At 39.8% G+C, this 21,288-nt stretch overlaps 1 protein-coding gene across 1 annotated transcript in view; it reads left to right on the top strand.

Moving 5' to 3' along the window:
- Nucleotides 1-7,813, top strand: part of GDA (guanine deaminase) — a 30,045-nt gene extending 22,232 nt beyond the window's left edge. The window contains exons 13-14 of the mRNA XM_054652121.2: nucleotides 342-369; nucleotides 1,089-7,813. Of these exons, the coding sequence (XP_054508096.2) occupies nucleotides 342-369; nucleotides 1,089-1,159 (99 nt within the window). The 3' untranslated portion in view covers nucleotides 1,160-7,813. The remainder of the gene's footprint in view (nucleotides 1-341; nucleotides 370-1,088) is intronic.
- The last annotated feature ends 13,475 nt before the right edge of the window (nucleotides 7,814-21,288 follow it).

Below are 21,288 nucleotides of genomic sequence, written 5' to 3'. Positions count from 1 at the left end.
ATATAGTTAAGAGCAGTTACTTGAGTTTATAGATGTGGTCAGACTACCTGGAAACAATTCCAGTTCTGTAAAAAGAATTATTTTTAAATTTAAATATAAACCTTTTAAGCTAAGTTATTGGTCCTTAGCACTTTACAAAAATTTAAATTTTGCCTTGTTTTCAAAAAGCAAATTATGTATATATATTAAATATGTATATATATATTAAGTTTTGATTTCACTATTACTAAGAATATTTAGGAGAAGTGTTATTATCAGTTCTTTCAAGCTTCAAATGATTATGAATCAGGACAGCACATACTGACTGCTTTCTGAATTTTTTTTCTTCCATTTTTTTAAAGGACACTCTCCAGAAGTTCCTGTATCTAGGTATGTTTTGAATTTCAGTTCAAGTTGAATTCTCATTTCCTATATCAAATATCTCAATTAATATTGGGGTTAATAATAAATTTATTTTTACATAAGTAAGTGTACATTTGTTTGCAGTAATTAAATATATTTATTCAACTATTATATGAACAGTAACATGTCCCAAATGATTAGCATTAATATTTGACATTAATAAATACAAACTGGCTTATAATTATAATGGTTTGTAAGTATGTCCGGGCAGTGTCCGGGCTGGGGCTGTGCTGCTGCTGTGTTGCGGTGTTGGGGTGCCTGGTGCCAGCTGTGGCCACAGCTCTGTCATGCTGTAATGAGACTTTTGCCTTTCTGAGGAGCTGTCTCACCAGCTTTCTTGGTGGCTGGTTCAAAGCCAGTTCAGACACTGTGCAACAAATCATTTTCTGTGCAGATACATAATATTTTGGGGGTTTGGATCTACTGGATATACAGAAAATCCATTGCACTATTGCAGCAGCTCAATGCTATGTTTATTCTTTTTTTAAACACATGGGCTGATAAAATATTTATTAATTTTTGTGGTAGACCTGACTATTTCTCTTCAAATGGACTTTCTTAGTCCTAGGAAATAGTTGCTGCAAATAATGTGTTCCAAAACTGTTTTTGTAGACTGCATAATTGTCATTAATTAAATCAGTGTTTGTATTTATGAGCAAACCTCAGTTTTGATCATGTTATTTCAGGTGATGATCGGAATATTTCGGAAGTGTATGTGGCTGGAAAGCAAGTGGTTCCTTTTTCAAGCTCTGTATAAATCCATTTTCTGTTTGCAAAATATTCTGCTTACATTCTGCATCTGATTTGGAAAAGATTGATTAAGTGCAGTGCCTGATCATCAGGAATGACACCTCAATTTTGGATAATGTTAAAAACTTGCATATATTGAAAATTTTGTTAGACCTTTCAAGAACTACTATACTGAAATTTTTCATAGTTCTAGAGGGAATGGCTATTTAAATTTCTTTGTAAAAATAGCATTTGTGCATTGATTGGGGATTTGATGAATACCTTATTTAAAGAGAACACCTGCTGCTCTATTTAATAATAGTATAGGAATCATTATGTGGTACAATGAGATGCTCATTTTCTATAGGAATTTAAATAAAAAAACCCAGTGCTTGTAAAGTGATTCTGCTGGTAATGAATATCATGGAAGACTGCAATTTCCATAATATTATTATCAAGTATGGAAAAATCAATGTCCTTTTGGAGAATGTAGTTTTCAGTTTTTTCCATGAGCTTTAAAAAAATTAATTTAAAACATTATTTTTTAAGAAGAGTTAAGTCAGAAGTGTGTGTTTATAAATAAATAAGGGTCCTTATTTAAGAGTTTAGGATTGTCATTTGTAGTCAGACACTCCATTGAATTACCTTGATCTGAGTGATGGCTGAATGAAACTTCTCTTAAATTAGAAGCAGGCACTAAGATATCTCTGCAGGCTACACAAAGGCAAACAGATTAAGAGGGTTTTCTGGACTAGAGTACGTACTTCATTTAGTTTGGCATCCTGCAGAATCTTCCCAAACTCATTTGCTCCTGACTGTTCAGACAGGATGATATGATGATGTCCCTTCTCCTTTCTGTAAGGGAAGTGAATGCATTTAAAATTTTCCAGGAGAAATGGTCTCTTTCTGGCCATTACCACCTTTGACTTGAGGTGAAAATCATCACTGAAAAAAGCAGCTCAGCTTTACTGTGCTCTTTGCGTTTTTCAATGTGGCAGCCATAATTCCAGTCCTGTATAATTCCAGGATTCCAGGTAAAAAAATATGCCCTTTTTGTTTTGGAAATCTGTGTGACTTCCTTTCCTAAAATGGCATATTTCCCTGCCCTTTTTGGTTTTTGTTTGTGTTTTTTTTTTGTTTTGTTTTGTTTTGTTTTTTTGTTTGTTTGTTTGGGGTTTTTTGTTTTTGTTTGGGGTTTTTTGTTTTGTTTTGTTTTTAAATTTTTTTTATTTATTTTTTTAGATTTGTTTGATGAGGGGATTTCTTCTTGTTTATTACATTTTTGCAACACAAAGAATGTGCGCTTTAATTTCAGGGTCATTAGAGACCAATATTGTATTTAGATACTGTAAACGTGTTGAATATGGTTTTAAGGCCTACTTCAAACTTCTTTGATTTCACTAAGCCTTGTTTCGCACTTTTATCTCACTGCCTGGGGATATAGGACTTACCTCTGTTTACAAAACAAGGGAGGTCACTGCACCAAAGTTTCACTACGTGTCTACTTCAGAGAGAGTGCTTGGCCAATGCCACTCATAATGTTCTGATTTTACAAGAATTTTCAGAGCTTATGTATTGTTATGATTATGCCTACATGAGACAGCATAGCGTCAAGGGGAAGTGTAACAGCTAATTTGGGCACTTAAGCAGTACAGTCAGTGTTCAATGTGGTTTTCTTGCCAAAGCTGAGGGGCTGTACCAACACCAGGGAATGACCAGGAGGTGCCTTGCAGGCATCACCTGGATGCTGCCACTCACTGGAAGCTGGCTCAGGTGTCCTCCTGCTTGCTGCACCGTGCTGCTGCCTGCCAAGGCACAGCCCTCCTACCCTCTATGTCCCAGGACTCCTAAGGCTTTAGGAGTCAAGATCTAAGGATTAAGATTTACACATTCCATCAGGGTGTCTTCTCAACCATTATGTTTTGCATGTGTCCCAATCACCAACACAGTTGCACACTTGTTCAGCAAATAACAACCTTCAGCTTTCTAGCTTGCTTTCCTGATTCAGGGACATTTATTCTCGTGAATTTTACATGAATTTAATTGACCAAATTTCACATTTCAAAACCAAAGAACTGTGAGACACATGTTTTAATCCTCCCAGTTACTGTTTGAAACTATTTTTAGGGAATTACATGGTTTTCAGCTTTGGCTTTCCTGTGGTGAAGAAAGATCACACAGGCTTGTGTACAATGTATGCTAGTGCCCTACTTCTTTGTCTCCAGAGCTATGAATTAAATCAATGCTTTTATTTTAGTGGTAGTCTTAACTGTCTCTGACTTAATTGTTTTCCCATTATTTTGTGGTGTTTTTAAGAAAGGGATTCAGCATTTCTTAAAGTACTATTGGGGGGTGGACAGGTTGCTTATTTGTAATATGAGAACTTGCTAAAACTTTAACAAGTTCAGGACTACACTGCTGGCCCAATTACAAAGGGACTCTCCTGAATAACTGCTGCCAGTGAGCTTTGTATCTGAATTTTTACTGGGTCATGAGCAGTTTGACTCCTGTTAAATTCAGGGACAAAGTAGGAACTCCTCTTTTGATTATAGCTTTTTTTAATGTCTAGTATCCAGACATTACCCAGACATAGCAATGGAAAATCATCTTTTTAAGAATCTCAGCTGGAGGAGGAGCTCTGCCTGCAGGTAGTACCCTGGGCTGCCTGCAGCACTCTGCAATGCCCAAGATGGATTACATTAATGCTGAGATGTAAAGGAAAGAAGTCTGAATTTGATGTTTGAGAAGCCAATGGAGGAGTTGACATAAAAAATAAACTGATGGTCTTTTGACAGCAGCATTTAAATAGATTTGAATGGAGAAAAAATGTGCTGCCAGAAAAGCTAAGTGGGGTCATCTAAGGCAGTCCCAAAAGCTTGTTCAGTGGAAGATGGCTTATGCACAAAAATTTAAAGGTTTTAGATCATACAAAGAATGTAATAATCAGAATTCTCTGAAGTAATTTAGGGAAAATTATTCACTAAGGATCACTAAGGATCCCACTGTAAAGTCTTGGTCCTTGAGACTCTGTGCCTGTGTGTAGATTGCCAAGATGTTTGTTTAGGTGGGGGAGAATCAGTGGATTAAAGGGGTTACTGCTGAAATTTACACATGCACACTATGTGCATCTCAAGACTACATCTATTCTGCTTCCTTGGATAGATGCCCCTACTGCATATGCACTTTGAGGCAGGCCAATAATGGGTTCAGATTCTTAGTGTCTCTTTTGGAGACTGGAGAATATTTGGAAGGCAGCTTAATTCTTGTATAGCAAACCACCCTGCAAAGTGAACCAAGGTCCAACAAGGGAGAATGATTGGGAATTTAGAACAGCACTGTTGTCTCAAACCAAAATGCTAATAGAGGCTAGAACTTGAACTATTCCCCATCTGTCCTCATCCCGTCACAGAACTCAGTAGCTGAATACAAATTCAAGCAACCCTCTTCTACCTTCCTCCCTTTCCCCCAACACTACCCCCTTAAAAAAACTAAACAACCAAAAAAAACCCCAAACCTTAAGATGAAACAACTGAACATTAAGAGGATATGAGTATGTGGAAGAAAATAAAGGAATAATTTTCAGTCAGTATAAATTGAAAAATATGACAGTTTAAATTGATTGATTAAAGATAAAACCTCTGGAAAAATGTACATGCAACAGATTCCAGATGTCTCTCCCCACAAGTTTTCTTACCAGATGGTGGATGAGATCTTTCTTTCTTAATATGTCTTTATGTTCAATGGTAGCACGCCATACAGACAAAGGAAAAAAAAGGGTATTTGTGTAAAGCTTGCTTGTTGGGACAATATACTTACTGTGTTCTATGGTCAGATGAGCACTTATTTATTATAAATAGAATGCATTTGAATTACTGTTATATGTTGATCTCATTGTGTCACTTTAGGTTTTGAAATACTAGTAAGAATTGCCTATGCATTATGCAGCATTATTTGCATTATTCATGTGTGGCAAGTGGAGTTCTGCACTTTAAAATGTTGCCTTGGCCTAATGTTTATATTTATGCTGTATTTTTGTGTAATCCTAAGGTTTTGTAGGGGGAAAAAAAAGTGTATTTTTTCACTGTATCGAAATTTTCAGTAAGTTGGCTTTCTTTTAGAAAAGGGAACTTTAAAATTACCCTGTCTAAAATTCTGTGCCTGATTATACACTCATGAATGGAAAGAATTATAATGGTTTTATGAACTTGAATAGTAACATTTAATGTTAAAAGAAGTGAAGATAAATAGAATTTTTTCAAATATAATTATTATAATGCAATGCAAATTAGCAAAAGGTATTACTGTTGAATAGCTACAGTTAAATTGAGGAAAAGAGAACATAGTTATTCTTGATTATTCATTTAAAAAGAATACTTAAGCCCAGGTTCTTTCAAAGGATATCCCAGTTTTAAAAGGAAAATACATTAATGTCATTACTCAGATGACCTGTTTAAAATTATTATTTTAAACATTTCCAGGAACAATCCATAACAAATCATAAGGTGGACATCTTTGAAAGTTCTGGATTTTCATTAATAAACTATGCTGCTTTATTTGCAGCCTGGTATATCTTACACATACCTGTAAAATGATATTGTAGAGTCACAGAATAAGGTAGGCTGGAAGGGATCCTCAGGGATCATCGTGTCCAGCTCCTGGCCCTACATAGCACCATCCCCAAGGACAGGGAAAAAATTAATTTCAGAAGACATTTGAAAATACTGGTAGCAGAATACAAAATACTGCAAAGTAGAAAGGAAATCGATCTGAGGAGCTCATAAAAGGAAGATGATATGTCAGTAAAATTTTAGGTGTGAAATGCTCAGGGAAAAAGATACATTCCCAGGTAATGATCTGTAAGATCATGGATGTCATTCCTTCTAAAAGTCGTGGAGGTCCAAAACCTGACCAAGTTTCCAAAGCAGTTCCTTACGTACTTAATAATACAGGCCCAGATACCTGCTCATGGCATAATTATGTAACTCTTCACAGCTTCTGGAGCTTGGCTCCAAGATTTAAATCAAAACTACCAGTAATGGCTCCAGAGGAAACATAATGTAAGGGCATATTATGTTTTATCTACACCTGTCCTGTGAAACATTTAGCACTGGCCAGAACGGAGGCTGAATTAGTCTGGTCCCAGTGAAGAATTTCTGTTTGTGCATGCCCCAGACATCATTCCCTGTCATGTGCCTGGTGATGCAGTGACAACCCAGTCCAGCACAGGCAAACAGTCTGGTGTGACTGAAGTACTGAATGCAAACTGTTTTAAATATCAGATTGTTTAGAAATTAAGCTCATTGCTGAGACCAATGCATACATTTTAAATCACACAATCATATATCTAGTACTGAACTTCTAGACACTAGGACTTCGGCTTAAATCTGTGGGGTTTTTAAGCCCTTGCACTAAATGTGCAACAACTCACGCTTCTCTCAGCAGAGAAACCAGCAAATGACATCCCCAAGGTATGAAAAAGAGTAACAACAAAAACAACAAATACCATTCTTGGGAAGCCAAAAGGACATCAGCAGCATTAACAACAATCTGTTGTTTGAAGTTAATAGAACTGTTGGTTTATGTGCAATGGCTGAGCTATGTTTTTGGGAGGCCGTTTCCTGGAAACTTCAGTGGAAATTCTTTCTTAGAAAATGCCCAGAATCAACGTGCTCCAACCAAAAGGTCCTTTGTGGCTTCTGCAGAGGCAGTCACTTCTGCAGAAGTGAATGCCTTATTCATGCCTAGACCCTCACTTCTTTACCCTGTCATGACTCGTGTGTATTAGCTTTAATTCTGGTATTGGTTTGTGGTTTCTCATAGACTGAGTCTTAGTTTGAAAATAACTATGGTAAAGGAGTGGAGCTGAGGGTAGGATAAGGATAAATGGCAATCTTACACCAGTCTGCCTAATGCTCCAACACAAAATATTTGTCCCACCAGGTAGATGATGTTATGTTTGCACAGCTCTTAGACTCAATGATTTGGCTTAATGACTTGAGTCAACTCGTAACAATTAAACTCAGTCAAGGCTAGGACATAAACTATGAACAGCTGACAAACACATTGTTTTACTGTGTATTACAGTTTATGTACTGTGTACATAAACTATGAACAGCTGACACCGATTGTTTTACTGTGATCTGCACTTAAGCCATCAGCAGTTTTCCTTGGCCAAGTGCCCCTAGGCATATTTAGATACAGAAAACTGGAGATAAGCCAGCAGGAGAAGGCGCCAGTTTTGGTGACAACTGAAGGCTCTAAACTGCATCCTATCTGCCTTGTGGCTTTGGAGCTGGGTTGTGTACTCTAACAACTTTTTGTGATGGAGCTTTTAGAAAGGATTAGCATGTGCTCCTTACCTGAGGATGTTTGCATCCCTTGCTTCAAGACAAATTTTCTTTCCCCAAAGGAGAGTTCACATCTTGCTGAAGTAAGTTTTTCTGATGCTGATTTGTCTGCTTGTCACCTGTTGTGCATAAGCTCTGGTTCATGTGAAAATGCCTAACTGGAGTTAATGTTGTTGAATTTATCCTTCCTTTTGTACTTGTGCAGTTTCAAGGAAGAACAATGTATTAGGAGAAATGGTATATGCGATTTCCACTGTTCTGCTTGGTTTTGGTCATGCTAAATAGGAAGTCATGTACTGTTGAAACAAAATAAAGAGGCCTTGTGTTTACACCAACCCTTGTATCTTTCTGTATTTGACTTTTGAGAAGAAAGAGAAAGCTGACAAGCTGACTAATAAGCAATGAAGGGCAAAATACACAGCAACATACCCTGTTCTCTGGGGAACCTGGGCAACCCCCCCATCACAGGAATTTGCAAAAGGGCATCTTTTTTCAGATTCAAAGCTCTTACAGGTTTTGATGTATATTTATTACCAAATTGCTGGCTTCATAAATCAAAGCCAGTGTTTAGTAGCCACTTTATTTTTTTGTGTTGAAGTATACTGTCCTAAAATGGTTGCTTCTTCTGCTTAACAAGAGTCACATCTCCTTTGATGTGTGTTTCTTCACTTTCTTATTTTTCAAAGTATAGGCATAAAAAGCTCCTCAGTCTAAGCATCTGTGAAACTCACCAGAAGTGGATTTTGTTAAAACAAAAACTGCCATAAGAGGACCACTAATTACACACTGAGGAATTGTATACTGAAATGTTGAGAATTATGTGCAAGCTGTTATCAACTCACTCAAAATTTTGTGCACAAGAAATAAAGCTGTTCTCTATTTTCAACAACCAGCAGAAAATAGAAGTGAAAGAAAACTTCTTTATAGACTACTTTTCTTACTAAGAGGGTCCGTTTAGGCTTTCAGCATGGGAATTCTGCTACTTGACACTTTACTTTTGAAAAACACCATTAAGAAATGCTTTTGCAGTATTTCACTGGAGTACTCTGTTGAAACTTACCTGTTTAAAGTAGTGTGAGCCCCAGATGCGAGCACAGTTCTTATGCTGTAGAGGGTTTCCAAGACAATTTGAAAATCTGAGAGCCTTTGGTATGCTCTCAGTAAATCTTAGTATATAAATTGTCTGTTTCATTTCAATGAGTTGGTGCAGGCTCAGTTTGTACAAGTGAAAACAAAGTTTGCAATCCCCCCAAAAATTCACTGAATAATCCTGAATACTTTGTCAACATAAATTTATCAGTCTTATCCCATGACTGTAAAGCAGAAATTCTTTTGGTTTGAGATCAGATACTGGATCATTTATATTTCAGCTTAATGGGTTTGCAGTTCATGACTTAAGAGCATAGTTAAAATGCAAAATGCAGATTGCTTGCCCTATGCTTGTAATCAGCTGTCTTCCTTTCAAAGCATGTGACTGCCTTCTTGCATTATTTTAAATTAAATATGGCCTTTAGGAATTACCTTAAAAATACAGCATAAAGGCCATGAAATCAAGCTGACATACGAGCAATGCCTCTTCCTTTCATAATTGGTATTAGTTGTAACATCTCAAAATATAGAAGTATTTTTTTCTTAGGAACTGAAAGTATTAAGCAGTAGGTACATTTTCATCTCAGCCCCTGCTTGAACCAATCTCACCTCCCAGCACAATGGTGAAAGTTCAGAGCTGTCAGAAACCCAATTTCTCTGATAATTCATAGGTATTCAACTTCTCTCATAATTCATTCAGAATATCAATTCCAGCTAGCTAAGGGCAGCATTAATAGTCACTGTATTCTCTTGGTGCTCTAAGAATTATTCCCTGGCCTTTTTTTTTTTTTTGAGAAAGAATCCCTATTGTTGTATTTTTATGACTTGTGAAACAGCAAACAGATGTGCCACATGAGCTCAGCATTGCCTTGCAGAACACAGCAGCCAGTGCTGAGCAATCATCCCTACCCCAGCTGAAGGGCTGCCTCTGGGCATTTCCAGCATTGTTATGCAAAATTCACTTGCTTCAAGGAGTAACAGGAAGAAGAGAAGAGTTTGAACTGTGTGTAACAGCTGATGCTGTTGCAGAAAGAGAGATTCACAGATTTTGTCAGTGTAAACCTATAAAGAATGGAAGAATTGCAACCATCTGCTCTGACCTTTCCAGGTCAGAGAGGGGCGGCTGAGGCACCCGTGAGGCCATGTCTCATGTGTTCATCATGTACCCACCCTTGGGGCTGAATGTCCCGGTGAAACACCCACAGAGTGGATTTGAGAGACCAGGATTAGTTGTTTCAGGTACAGTATGTAAGAGCAGCTTAGTACTGTGCACATGCTAAACACCCGGTGTTTCAGTTTACCATGGGTCTTGCTCCCTTAAGTGCAGTGCAGTGATGAACCTGTGCTGTCAGTTTGGGAGGTTGCTTGGGCACCCTGCAGAAGTAGGGTCAGCTCAGCCAGCCTACAGGAGCAGCCCAGACTCTCTCTGGAGGCCTGTTGGAGAGCAGGGAGATCCCATCACCAGGGCATCATCCTCTCAATGACATCACAAAATGTCACATTACATTCAAATTGCTGCATTTACACTTCCTCTGATACAAAAGCCATCTCAATGCAGTTTATGTGCACAGACAGCTCTTTGCTGCACCCCTGCCTGTTCTGGGAGCTGCTGCTGTCCTGTAGCAGCTGCTGCTTCTGGCTGATGTGGAACTGAGGCTAGGTGAAGCAGCATGAAGTGGCATCATGAGCTGCCTTCATAAACTCCTGCACTTCAGTTTTTCCTCTCTTTAAAATGAACTTGGCAGAAGAAAACCCTTTGTAAAACCCTGTGAGGATTTAAAAGGGGAAAGAAAAGAAATGAAAATAAGAGAAAAATGAAAGAAAGTGCAAAAAGAATAATGAAAAGAACAGCAGGAGTGGAAAAAAAGCACTTTTTCCTGCACTATTTCCTAGGCTTGATCTTACAGAGGTATTTCATACCAGTGGATGCAGCCCAGGGAGGTAGGTGGAGGGTGGTACCTGTCTGTGCTGCTCTTCCCTATGCCTGCACAGGCCTTCTCCCTCTTCTCTTGGAGCATGACTCCTCAAGGCTGGCTGGCAGGACAGTCATCCTAATCCCCTGGGTAACCACAGCCCTCTGAGAATTATCCTTCAAAGTACCATGTTTCACCACTTTTTGTGAGCCCTTCACACCTCTGAAGCACAGTCCATCATCTGTCCATCATAGAGAAGCAATTGCTTACATGCAATTTGCAGTGATTGCCCTACAATGTCTGCCACCATTTCATACTTTTGCCTCCAAAGCAATAAAAGCCTTCCATTAAAAAAGTCCTCCAGGCTTCTCATAGTACTGAAATGAGCAGTGGAGAAGAGGACATGACCTGCCCAAAGAAACACCTTGTTGTTTAGGCTGTGAAAATTGCATTTATAAAATCACTGCAACAATAAGAGAACTCCCCAGGAACACAGACCCCCCAGGATCCATGCAGTTTCCTGATGGTTGCTGCTCGCAGAGCAGGTGTCACACAGGCTGCAGTGCTGAGGGCTGCAGCCTGTGCAGGCATGAGATGAAGGTGGGCTGTGGCACCACCTCACAGTGCCCTACCCTGTCCCAGCCCATCACGCCTGGCTGCAGGATCTGTGCCAGGCTTTGCAATAGTTCCTTCCAGAACAGGAAGCTGTGGGCTCGGGTGTGCTTATGCATGCAGCCAACCCTCTCCATTATTTTCTTGGTTTTTCCTGCAAAATGTGGTTTGATTTAATTTAAAGTGCCTGGTAACCTTTTTCCAAAAAGAGGTTTGCTGCTGAGTGAGAAGAAAGTAGATGTACTTTTAGGGGGGTGATGAAAAAAGAAGTACACAGTTGTCACAAATGAGTGGTTTAGATAACTTGAGTAATCACTGTCAAAGGTATTTAAAAAACAATTTTAATATAAATTTCCATAAGCATAGCTTAACAAAGTTCAATGACAAGATTCTCTGCATTACATACTACATGGATGAAATATACAAAGTAAAATGAGATAAGAAGTGATTTAGAATTATTTACTGGGAGACATAGAAACAGTAAGGATGAAGAGGGGAGACTATCCTTCTGAGTCATGAGATTCAGGACGGACCCCCTCATTTTCTAAACTACCAGCAGATATCTGTCAAGTTGAAATGCCCCATGAGTGCAAGGGTGGCATTGTGGGATTTCTCCCAACCTCCTGTAGAATGAATCATCTGCCTATTCATCCTGGCTAGGTGGTCTGTAACAGACTCCTACCAGGACATCCACTCTGCTGACATTCCCCTGATCTTTACCCACTCAACCTGTCATCACCATCATGGGTTTCAATCTAATCTAAACAATCCCTCACAAACAGTGCTACCCCACTGCCTCTCCTGCATCACTTACCTCTTCTAGAGTTCTTAAAGCCACCCAAGAGAGAAAGTAAAATTGCACCCATTGCAAAAAAAACCCCAATTTTCTCCTGGCAAATGTTATCTGTAAATTCCACTGGGAATATTTTGTTGTGGGACCAAATAGGCATCAAGCTGGATTGAGCAACTCTTTTTCCTACATAATACCCATTCTGTGGATTCACAGAATCCTTCAGCCATCCCACTGATGACCCTGGCCCTTCTATCTTCAGACCAAAAAAACCCTATAGCTTTCTGATGTATTAAAAACTACTGATTTGGGGGGAAAACATAGCAAAGGGAGTGGGCACAAGAATGTTAGAGTTGTTAATGGTATTATATTCTTCACATGGACAGCAGGTGCATCTCTGTGGCACACCACCCTCTCCTCACTGTGTGTCCTCTGCAGGGATAGCTGCACTACTCATGACCATTCAAGGATGTGAAGAGCTTGAGCTGGGTCAGACCAAAGGTTTATCTAGTAAAACTGTCATGTTTCTAGTAAGGTTGATGAATAATAAGGATGTGCAGGAGGAAAGCAGGACACAAAACAAGTCTTCCCTTACAGACTGCCCTGCTTTCAGCCAGTAAATTGTATACGTTTAAGTCAACACTGCATTAGAGAACTTTGTTTTAGCTCCTTAGTTTGTCTAGTCCCTTTCTGATACATTAATGTTTTTTGCTTTTTGCAAAATTCAGCAACTGTGAGTCTCATCTGTTCATTTTTTGTTGGGTGGCACAGTCCTTTCTTCTGTTTCTTTTACTGGCTGCCTAAACATATCGCTGCTTCCCAGACTGCAAGCTCTAGTGAATAGTATAGTGTCACCTTTTCAACTAGCATCACTGTCCTTAAAAATTATTTCAAGGAAGACTAAGAGTGTTTTCTGCTTATAATTTTCATTCAATTTATCAAATGGGTGTGTTCATGTATTTTTTTTGTAATTTGGTTTGACACAGAAAAATTCAGGCTGGGCAGTAAATTACATGTGAAGTAGACTGGACTGGTTTCTCAGAAAACAAGGAAAAGCTGTTACTACTACCTATCTCCCAAATAAAACAGATCATTTCATAGACCTGGAGGCAGCAGAACATTTTGGATGTTTTGTAAGGGCCAAACAGGCTGGCATTTGCCTCAGGCCATTAAACTACCTTGTTTCTCCATGTTAAGACTGATAGACATGCTGAGCTGGGAATTGCTGGAAGATGGTGTCAGACTCAGGGTTCACCAAACTTTAGAAGAAATATTGTGCAGCTAACATCCTTCTCTTGATCCAAGGCTGATTTACAGCCTCAAGCTTCCACCTTTTCCTCCTTCCTGTATGAATGTGCTGTGTGGTATGACAGCCATTGTGAAGAAGATAGCAAAAACTCTATGACAGGGCATAGAAGGAGGGGAGAGAAGGAAGAGAAGGGTGTTTCCTTCTCCCCACTGGCTCTCGTGTATGTAAAACTTAATTTTAAAAATAGATCCTTTCTGACAGAAATGGAGTACAATCAGAATATGGAATGTTGCACTTCTAGTAAGGACATGAAAGGAACTGGTAGTGTCACCCTGGCTGTGCCATCTCCTTTTGGAGATGTTTTGTGTGTTTCTGCTGATGTGCATTCTGTAAGCACTACCAGAACTTTATGTTCTGGGACAAGTTTAAAAATTTGCATCCAACTACAGACATACTTGAGGTCTGATCTCAACGAATTTACAGCTTGACTGCAGCAGGATACACAAAGTGCAAAATACTGCTTTGGATCATGATTCATGCTCCTGTTATTCACATGGGATCTCAGAACCACTTTTTTTAATTGTCCCGATAAAATTCAGATACTGTGGTGACAAATGTGGGATGGATGGATGAACTATATGATATTACTAATAGCAAGGATAAGAATTAGTAAGTTGTTTTTTAAACCCAAGATTACCATGTAACCTCAGCATCCTCATAGATGCAAAGACCATGAAAATTTCAACTGGCCTTCTCTTGGAATAAGGTCACAAAACCAAGGTATTAGACATTACCAAGAATTACTTCATAATAACCACAACAGCCTTTTAAAAACACTTACTGCCTTTTACTCCAGAGGGCAAGAACAACAGCATGGCCCCACTGCTTTTAATGTCTTTGGCAGAGCCCAGGAGGACTAGCTGGACACTGTGGCTTCTCTGCCAAGACAGGAGTACAACGATGAGCACCTCCCTCGGCCTCGAGGATTCACCTGCCAGCTCTGCCCTCCTCTGGAGCAAAGGAAGCCAATGCTGACTGCTTGCGAAGGTGTAAGCAACTTGCTCTGATAGACGTTGAAAGATTGCATTATATTGCTCCCCTCTGGAATGTTTGTGCTGCTTTGGAAGAGTTAAACCTTTCTACAGGCATAATTTAACCAAACACTTCTAGTCTCAACAGCATGTGAAGATTTTTATTAAGGAGGATTCTTGCCTATTCAGTAAACACTACACCCTGGTTACTAAAAATGTCTATATAATTGTTTTGGGTGGCTCTGTTACTTAGGCAGGTTTCTGAAGTGTTAATTGGGATATTAGTGCTAAATGCACTGAGCTGTCTTTTGCATTTACTGGAATTGTGACTCACTGAGCTGACTAAGTTGCTACATGTTTAACTAACTTCAGAACAAGGCAGAGCTAAAGTATTTCGAAGTGGTATTTGATAAGCAGATTATTCCACTGCCTACAAAAATCCATAATAATAATTAGACAAAATTAAGTATGAGAATTAATTGTGTGGTGTCTCTCGCTGACACAAATAGCTCTCACACTCCTGCATTTTGCTTGGTCTATTCACCATGCAAAGTGTGAGAACCTTGAAGCAACCACAGCCTCAACATTGTATACAGGATTTTGAGACTCCTCTTTTGACATTTTGTTATATCATCATAAAAACAGAACAAACACTCTTATCTCCTATTACAGCCATTTGCATTATAATTCACCTAAGCATGACATAAGATTCCTCATTGCAAATCTTTATAAAATCATAAAACAGGAAAAAAAAAGTACTCCCCTTTTTCTCATGAGTCAGATCAGATATGGGCAAAATTCACGTGGAGCCCTATAAAGAACAATCATACTGCAGCATTAAACCTTCCTTGTTATTAAAGGAAAAGTGTTTGGAAATCAAAAAAGGGACTTGAAGCACAAAACACCCTCCTGGATGATCCACATGGCTGCTTGCAGGGCTTTGTACAAGTTTTTGTGGCACTGTTGTGCTTTGCCTCTGAGCTCAGGTAAAGTGAAATCAGTATGTCTTGTTGGAACTCAGTCTTCCCTGGCATTTGCAATGAATGTGGGGCTATGACACTGCTTGTGCTGGAGCCATGGTGACAGAGGAGTTGCTGTTCTCCCCTCTTGCAGTCTCTGCTTGGCCTGGTAACTTGGAGCATTTTTTCCATCTGATAGCCCCTTGTCCAGCATCCTGGGGATCAGCAGAGGCAAAATGTTGGGAATACTCACTCCCTCCATGGTTCCCTTGGAAGGGCCTGGCTGCTGACTACATCCACATACTGCTGAAACTCCAGATCCATCATCACCGTGGTGGCGTGGCATAGACAGCCCCAGGGCACCATGCCCTGCCCTTTTGATCCAGTCAAAGTCCTTCTGAGCTCTGGAGCTTAGCTTATAGTCAAAGTGACCTGATTGTGCCACAGCTTGGCACTATCAGCACAGATAAAATAAACACACCTGCCTAAAATATTTATTTGTTCCTGGAACTTTGTTCTGGGACTAGCCAGTGTGACTGACAACTTTTATTGAAAAATGGGGTCATTTTACTCTTAGTTTTAGCCTTGGGAAAGGGGAGCCTTAGGACACCAGTTAGTTTCTTTTATTTTAGTATTTTTCTACATGCAGTTTCCTTATATTGAAATTTCTTGTAAGGACCCAGCGAGGAGGAAAAAAGGCTGTTATTCAGCTGCTGAGTCACTGACAGGGGAGGTTTGTGGTGGTGTGAGGATGCCTTGCTGGCGGTGTGGGCTGGGACTGGCACTGCAGCAGGCACGGCTGGGACCCCCGCAGGCCTGCCAGCCAGCCTGGGACTGCTGCAGTGACACAGGAGGACTGAACTGGGCTCCTGAAAGGCATGACAACTGGGACTCCTGCTCACATGGGGATGGCAGTGTCAGGGCTCAACCCACAGCAGGGAGACCCTCATGGGCTGTCCTGGACACCCTTTCTCTACAGCTGATTTTTGTGAATCACTTTCAGATGTGCCAGAGGGAAACTGACACACAGTGAAGACTGTGGTTAGCCACTGGTTGGTTATATTAAGCTGAATCAAACTCGTGAGCTTGTTGTGTTTCTACATTTGTGGGCTGATAATGGCTCTTTCCTTGAAGTAGGAAAGAAAAAAGCGATAAATTGTGCTCATGGCTGTAAATCCTGCACACAAAATGTTTTGAAACACAAAAGAATATATCTGATATTTGGACACAAGGCTTTGCTTCTCTACACACAGCTTTCAGATGACTGAGGTGGGAGAGTGAGGGACAAGGGTTTTCAGATGCAGCTCTCACCTAGAACAGAGCTGGGCAGCAAGCGTGTTTGAACAACAGACTTTTTAAAAACACAATGAGCAGGTTTGCAAAAACAGAGATTTCAAACAGAATTCTTTGTCTATACTCCACCTAACCGTGCTTAGTTAAAACAACCCAAACATAAGTTAGCAACTTAACTGATGTTAGTAAATCATTCCCTAAAAAGAAGCATATTTAGCAGAAAGAGAAGTGGAAGTTACCCTGATTGCTTAGGACTTGCAGTCCATAGGGGCATTCTTGCTTTTTTCTTTTCTAAAAACAGTTCTACACTTGTATCCCAAACCAGAATACTACTTATACTGCAGGCTATGCATATATTAACTTTCTTCAACACTAACAAGGATTGTTGCAAAGATATGTTCTCGGCATAACCTTTTAGTGGAGTTAAAAAACAACACAAACACACATACACAGAAATCAGGTTTTCGAATTATGTGAACTGCCTTAAGAAAATCAGACATGTTTACTTCAGACTGTTAAAGTGCTTTCACAAGTGGGGATGAAATGAAAGAGCAAAGGCCAGTCAAAGCTTGTGCAGGAGTTAAGTAACAGAGTAAGGGAAAGGCAGCAGAAGTGTATGGGTATTCTTGCCTATTGGTGCTTTTCTTGTTTGGCATTGGTGTGATACAATTGTTACCTGAGCTGAAGTGCTGGTGATTGGAGAATTTTGATAGCCTGATGAGTACCAAGTGTGGTTCTGGGTGGATTTTAGCGTCCAGAGAGCATGCTGGAGTTCACAGATCTTTTGGGGCAGTTTTTGCTCTAAGGTAAATGTAGAAATGACAGTTCTAGGCTTCATCTGCTTTTGCCCACCAATGTGAGATGGTGGAGTTGTGTCTTGAGTAGTGTCTGCTCAGGGCCCAGCCAAGGGGCTGCTGCTCCTCCCCAATACCACTCTGGAGCTTGGGAAAGCAGGTATGCCACAGTGACACTTGAAGAAGCAAGGAGAGCTGGGTCCAGAATATGGCACTGCTGCTTTTCCCAGACAGGGGCAGTTTAGAACTCAGATGTTGCACTCCTCTTATTGAAAGATGGCGTTTGTTGGAACTTGGGGTACTCCTAGGTGTTGTACCTCTGCTTCTGGTAGTGTAACTCACCCATCCTCCCTGAGATCTGTGATGTTGCTCTTTAAAATGTGGCTTTTTAACTTGGATCACTTCACCAAAACCAAATCAGGGAGCAATTGCAAGAGTTAGGGTAAAACTAATGCTGTAAGACAGTCAAGCAGCTGGTGGCAGTAGTCTGGTAATACGGCACAGCTGGAGCCAGAACTGCAGGACAGTGCCCTCACTGACCCCTTCCATGCTTTGTCCTCCCCTCTGTGCATGAGGACAGCAACCCTTACCCACCAGCATGAGGGGCTCTGGAAAACAAAGAGGCAGATTCAGTAAAAGTCCTGATGCTACTGTTCACTGATATAACCTTTGGCTTCCAGCAGGTATTTGCAGAGTGAGTGTTACATGCCTCTATTTACTGAAAGCTGGCCAACACTGAGAAATGACTCTGTGCTGAACTGTGATTCAGCCTCAGCTGATGACAAACACAACCACCCCTGCTTAGGTGAAATGAGGAGCAAATTAACTTGAATCTCTAGGCCATTTCCTAACATAGTACAATTTCAAAACTCTAGCTTAGAAAATGTTGCTGAGAAGCCAGTGAACTGCTGCTCCCGTTGGACCTTTATCTATTGGCAGGTCCAGACATGTAATTACTAACTAGTTTCAGCGAAAGTATCCACTTAAATTTAAAGCTATCTCTGCAACCTGCAGGTTACTGGCTCACACTCAGCTAGCAAACCTAAGTCTCAATGGCAAATGCTAATCTCTGCATCACTGCTATGCTTGAAGCTACCAGCCAAACTGTTTCAGCACAGAGACTGAAACCGCGATTCCTCACCAGTGTGTGCAAGTCTGTGTGGTCTCACCTCTCCACCTGCCTGTGCATCATCCTCACACTAGACCCAGTACTCAGTGAACTTTCCTTGAGTTGCTGTCGTGACTGAATTGACAACAAAACATCCAAGACTTTGGTCAGTCAGGAATTCTAACAGAAATCCACAAATCAGTAAGGGTGTTATTCATCATATGAATCCAGCAATCAAAGGAACCAGCTCAGTCTCACTCTGAAGACTGAAACCAGACTGAGAGGGATCAAGATTTTTCCAGGGTCATAAATCTACTTTCCCCTCATAAATCCCACGCTACTTAAAATACAACTAAGGAATATCTGCTTTAGCCTAATCCAGTTTAAACCCAATCTGACCTGGTCTCCCAGAAGTATTATCAAAGTCAAATAGTCCTGTGCACAAACTGTGTTTCACAGGCTTTCTTGGGAACTCAGGGGACAGACATCATGCACCCAACTTCTCCCTGATGCATTAAAGAAAATTCAATCACATCTAAAAATGTTTTCCACTCAAGGAAAACCCTAATCAAAAAATGGCACAGGCTGGGTGGGTTTTAAACAATATATAAGTGCACTGTGGTAAGGAGTAGATGAACAAGAATAAGGGATAGTGAATTAAACTGATTTCCTTTTCCTCAGATTTGTGCTACAATCTCAATGATACTACCAAGTGAAGATTCACAGTGGGACTTTATTTTCTTTTGTTATATTTGAAAATATATTAAACAGGCAAAAATATTAGACACAGATATTGTTGGTCTCCAAAAGTGAAAGGTCAGAGCTGTAGGTAGCATTTCTTCACCTCCACACTTGCCATGCAATAGCTCAGCAAATCTTTTCTGCTTTTAACACCTCTCACAAGATTATACCAACAATGTAACAAAACCTGTAAATATAATTATCCCATTTATTTTTTGTTTTCTCTTCATAGTGAATAAACCTCAGATTGTGATAAGCAGGCTTACTGCTGCTTGAAATAAATGCTGGTGAACTAGTTGTAGATAAAGACAGAAAAGAAAGAGCATCACAAGGGGATTTAATGAAGACACAGATATCTCATTAAGGCAGTTTGAGCTGAAGTAACACTCACCTGAGAAGCCCATCTTCCAATGCTGCTACAAATCTGGCCATGAGCTTACAACAGAAACCCACACTGAAATGAAATAGGCATTAAAAAAATGATTTGTCATCTGCATCTTACCATCTAGTACAAAAGACACGTACAAGACAACTTCTTCAGGAAGCTATGACACCAATAATTTCAATTATCAACTTTTTTTTTTAATAGTAGATTCTACCTACACAAATAAAATAGTCAAGCCAGTTTTTGATGACTATTCTAGATGTTGATTCTTCCATTTATTTCAGTACTCCCATCTTTACCCCTATTTTAATCTAATTTACATCAAATCACAGGCTGCTGATATTCTGCTAATTTGCCTCCTACAGAACTCAATTCTTCATACTATGAGTGATCCAGTCTTTGGTTTGGCTTTATTAGGCTGATGTGCCCTTTGAAGCAGAAATGGCCTCTGTATTTCCTTTGATGAAAAAAACCTCCTAACTCCAACCCTGCTTCTTTGGCCATCACTAAATTACTTCAAAAACAAGCAACCTAAGGGCTGAAGCACTTTCTCCTAAGTGTTTACAGTAGATTAAGTGACAACACAGGTTTGCAAAATGGCATTTAAAACTCTCTGTGGTGATAACTCTCACTGCACTTACAGACAGAACTTTGTTCCTGCACTGTATTTCAACATACAGTCACTCATTATTTTTCCAGCTGTAAAATAACTTCTAACTATTCAGTTATTTTCTAACTATTCATGTTCGTCATATGTCAATCCCAATGCCATCCAGGTATGCTGCCAAAGCTCTTTATGTCCTAAATCAGAAAGCAGTCTATCAGCATCCTGGGTATTTAATTACAGAAAAAGATCAAGGGAGCCAGTAATATGTTACTTGTGAGAAAACTTGTTATTTCTGGCTGACAGAGAAACTAATGAAAGAAGCAGAAAAATCACACATCTATACAGAGAGCAAAGTTCAATTTCTGACTGAATCATAGCTACTTAACACACCTGGATACCTGAAACAAACCAATTCCTTATTTGCTGTACATTTCTTCCATCAAGCAGATGCATCAGATGACACTGTAGAGCAGCTTAGGAACACGGGAAAAATGACATGCATTTTGACTCATCAGTGACACCAGACCTGAGTCAAATCCTTAAGTACCCTTTCAGTGACTCGAAGCATCTAAGACATTCCGTTACACCTGTGAATAATGACCTTCCAAAGCAGAGTCACCAGTGATCAAGGGCACGGTTTCAAAGATCTAAGCACCATGTCAGGGGTGTTGGTAGTCAGGGGTTCCTGACCCCATGGCATCCTTATGCATCAAACCAACAATCAACTAAAGCATCTGGCAGTTCATCAGCATTGGAACCACCACAGGAAGGCTATCCTTACATTCCAAATTTCAGGTTTAACAGTAACAACTGTCAGTAAATTTGCCCAGAATCCTGTGGAACATAGTACTGCAGAGCCATAACACTTGGGGCTAGGCAAGCATTTCACAGATTGAAGATTATGAAATGATGACCTAGGTGTTTTCATTTATTCATGTTTACATAGCCCTTTTTGTTTCCCAACTAAAAAGTCACCGCCATCTAGTAATATTGTTTAAAACAGAGTAAGACTTTTCCCAGAACTTGTGTTTATGCAAGAGTTAAAAAGATCTTAGTCTAACAAGCAAATGTTAAGGAGCATCAGTGACACATGAAGCAATTGTTTCTTTCTTGGAAAATGTACCAGTGTTTGCACTTCAGTCTGAATAGTGTCCCCATCCACATACTTTGTCAATACCTGCTCTTTTCAAACAACCTTCCCCTCCTTTGTTTCTTGAGCATCCACAGAATCAGAGCTCA

This window comes from Agelaius phoeniceus, chromosome Z, assembly GCF_051311805.1.
Source record: "Agelaius phoeniceus isolate bAgePho1 chromosome Z, bAgePho1.hap1, whole genome shotgun sequence".
Taxonomy (NCBI): domain Eukaryota; kingdom Metazoa; phylum Chordata; class Aves; order Passeriformes; family Icteridae; genus Agelaius; species Agelaius phoeniceus.
This window is presented reverse-complemented; position numbering and strand designations above follow the sequence as displayed.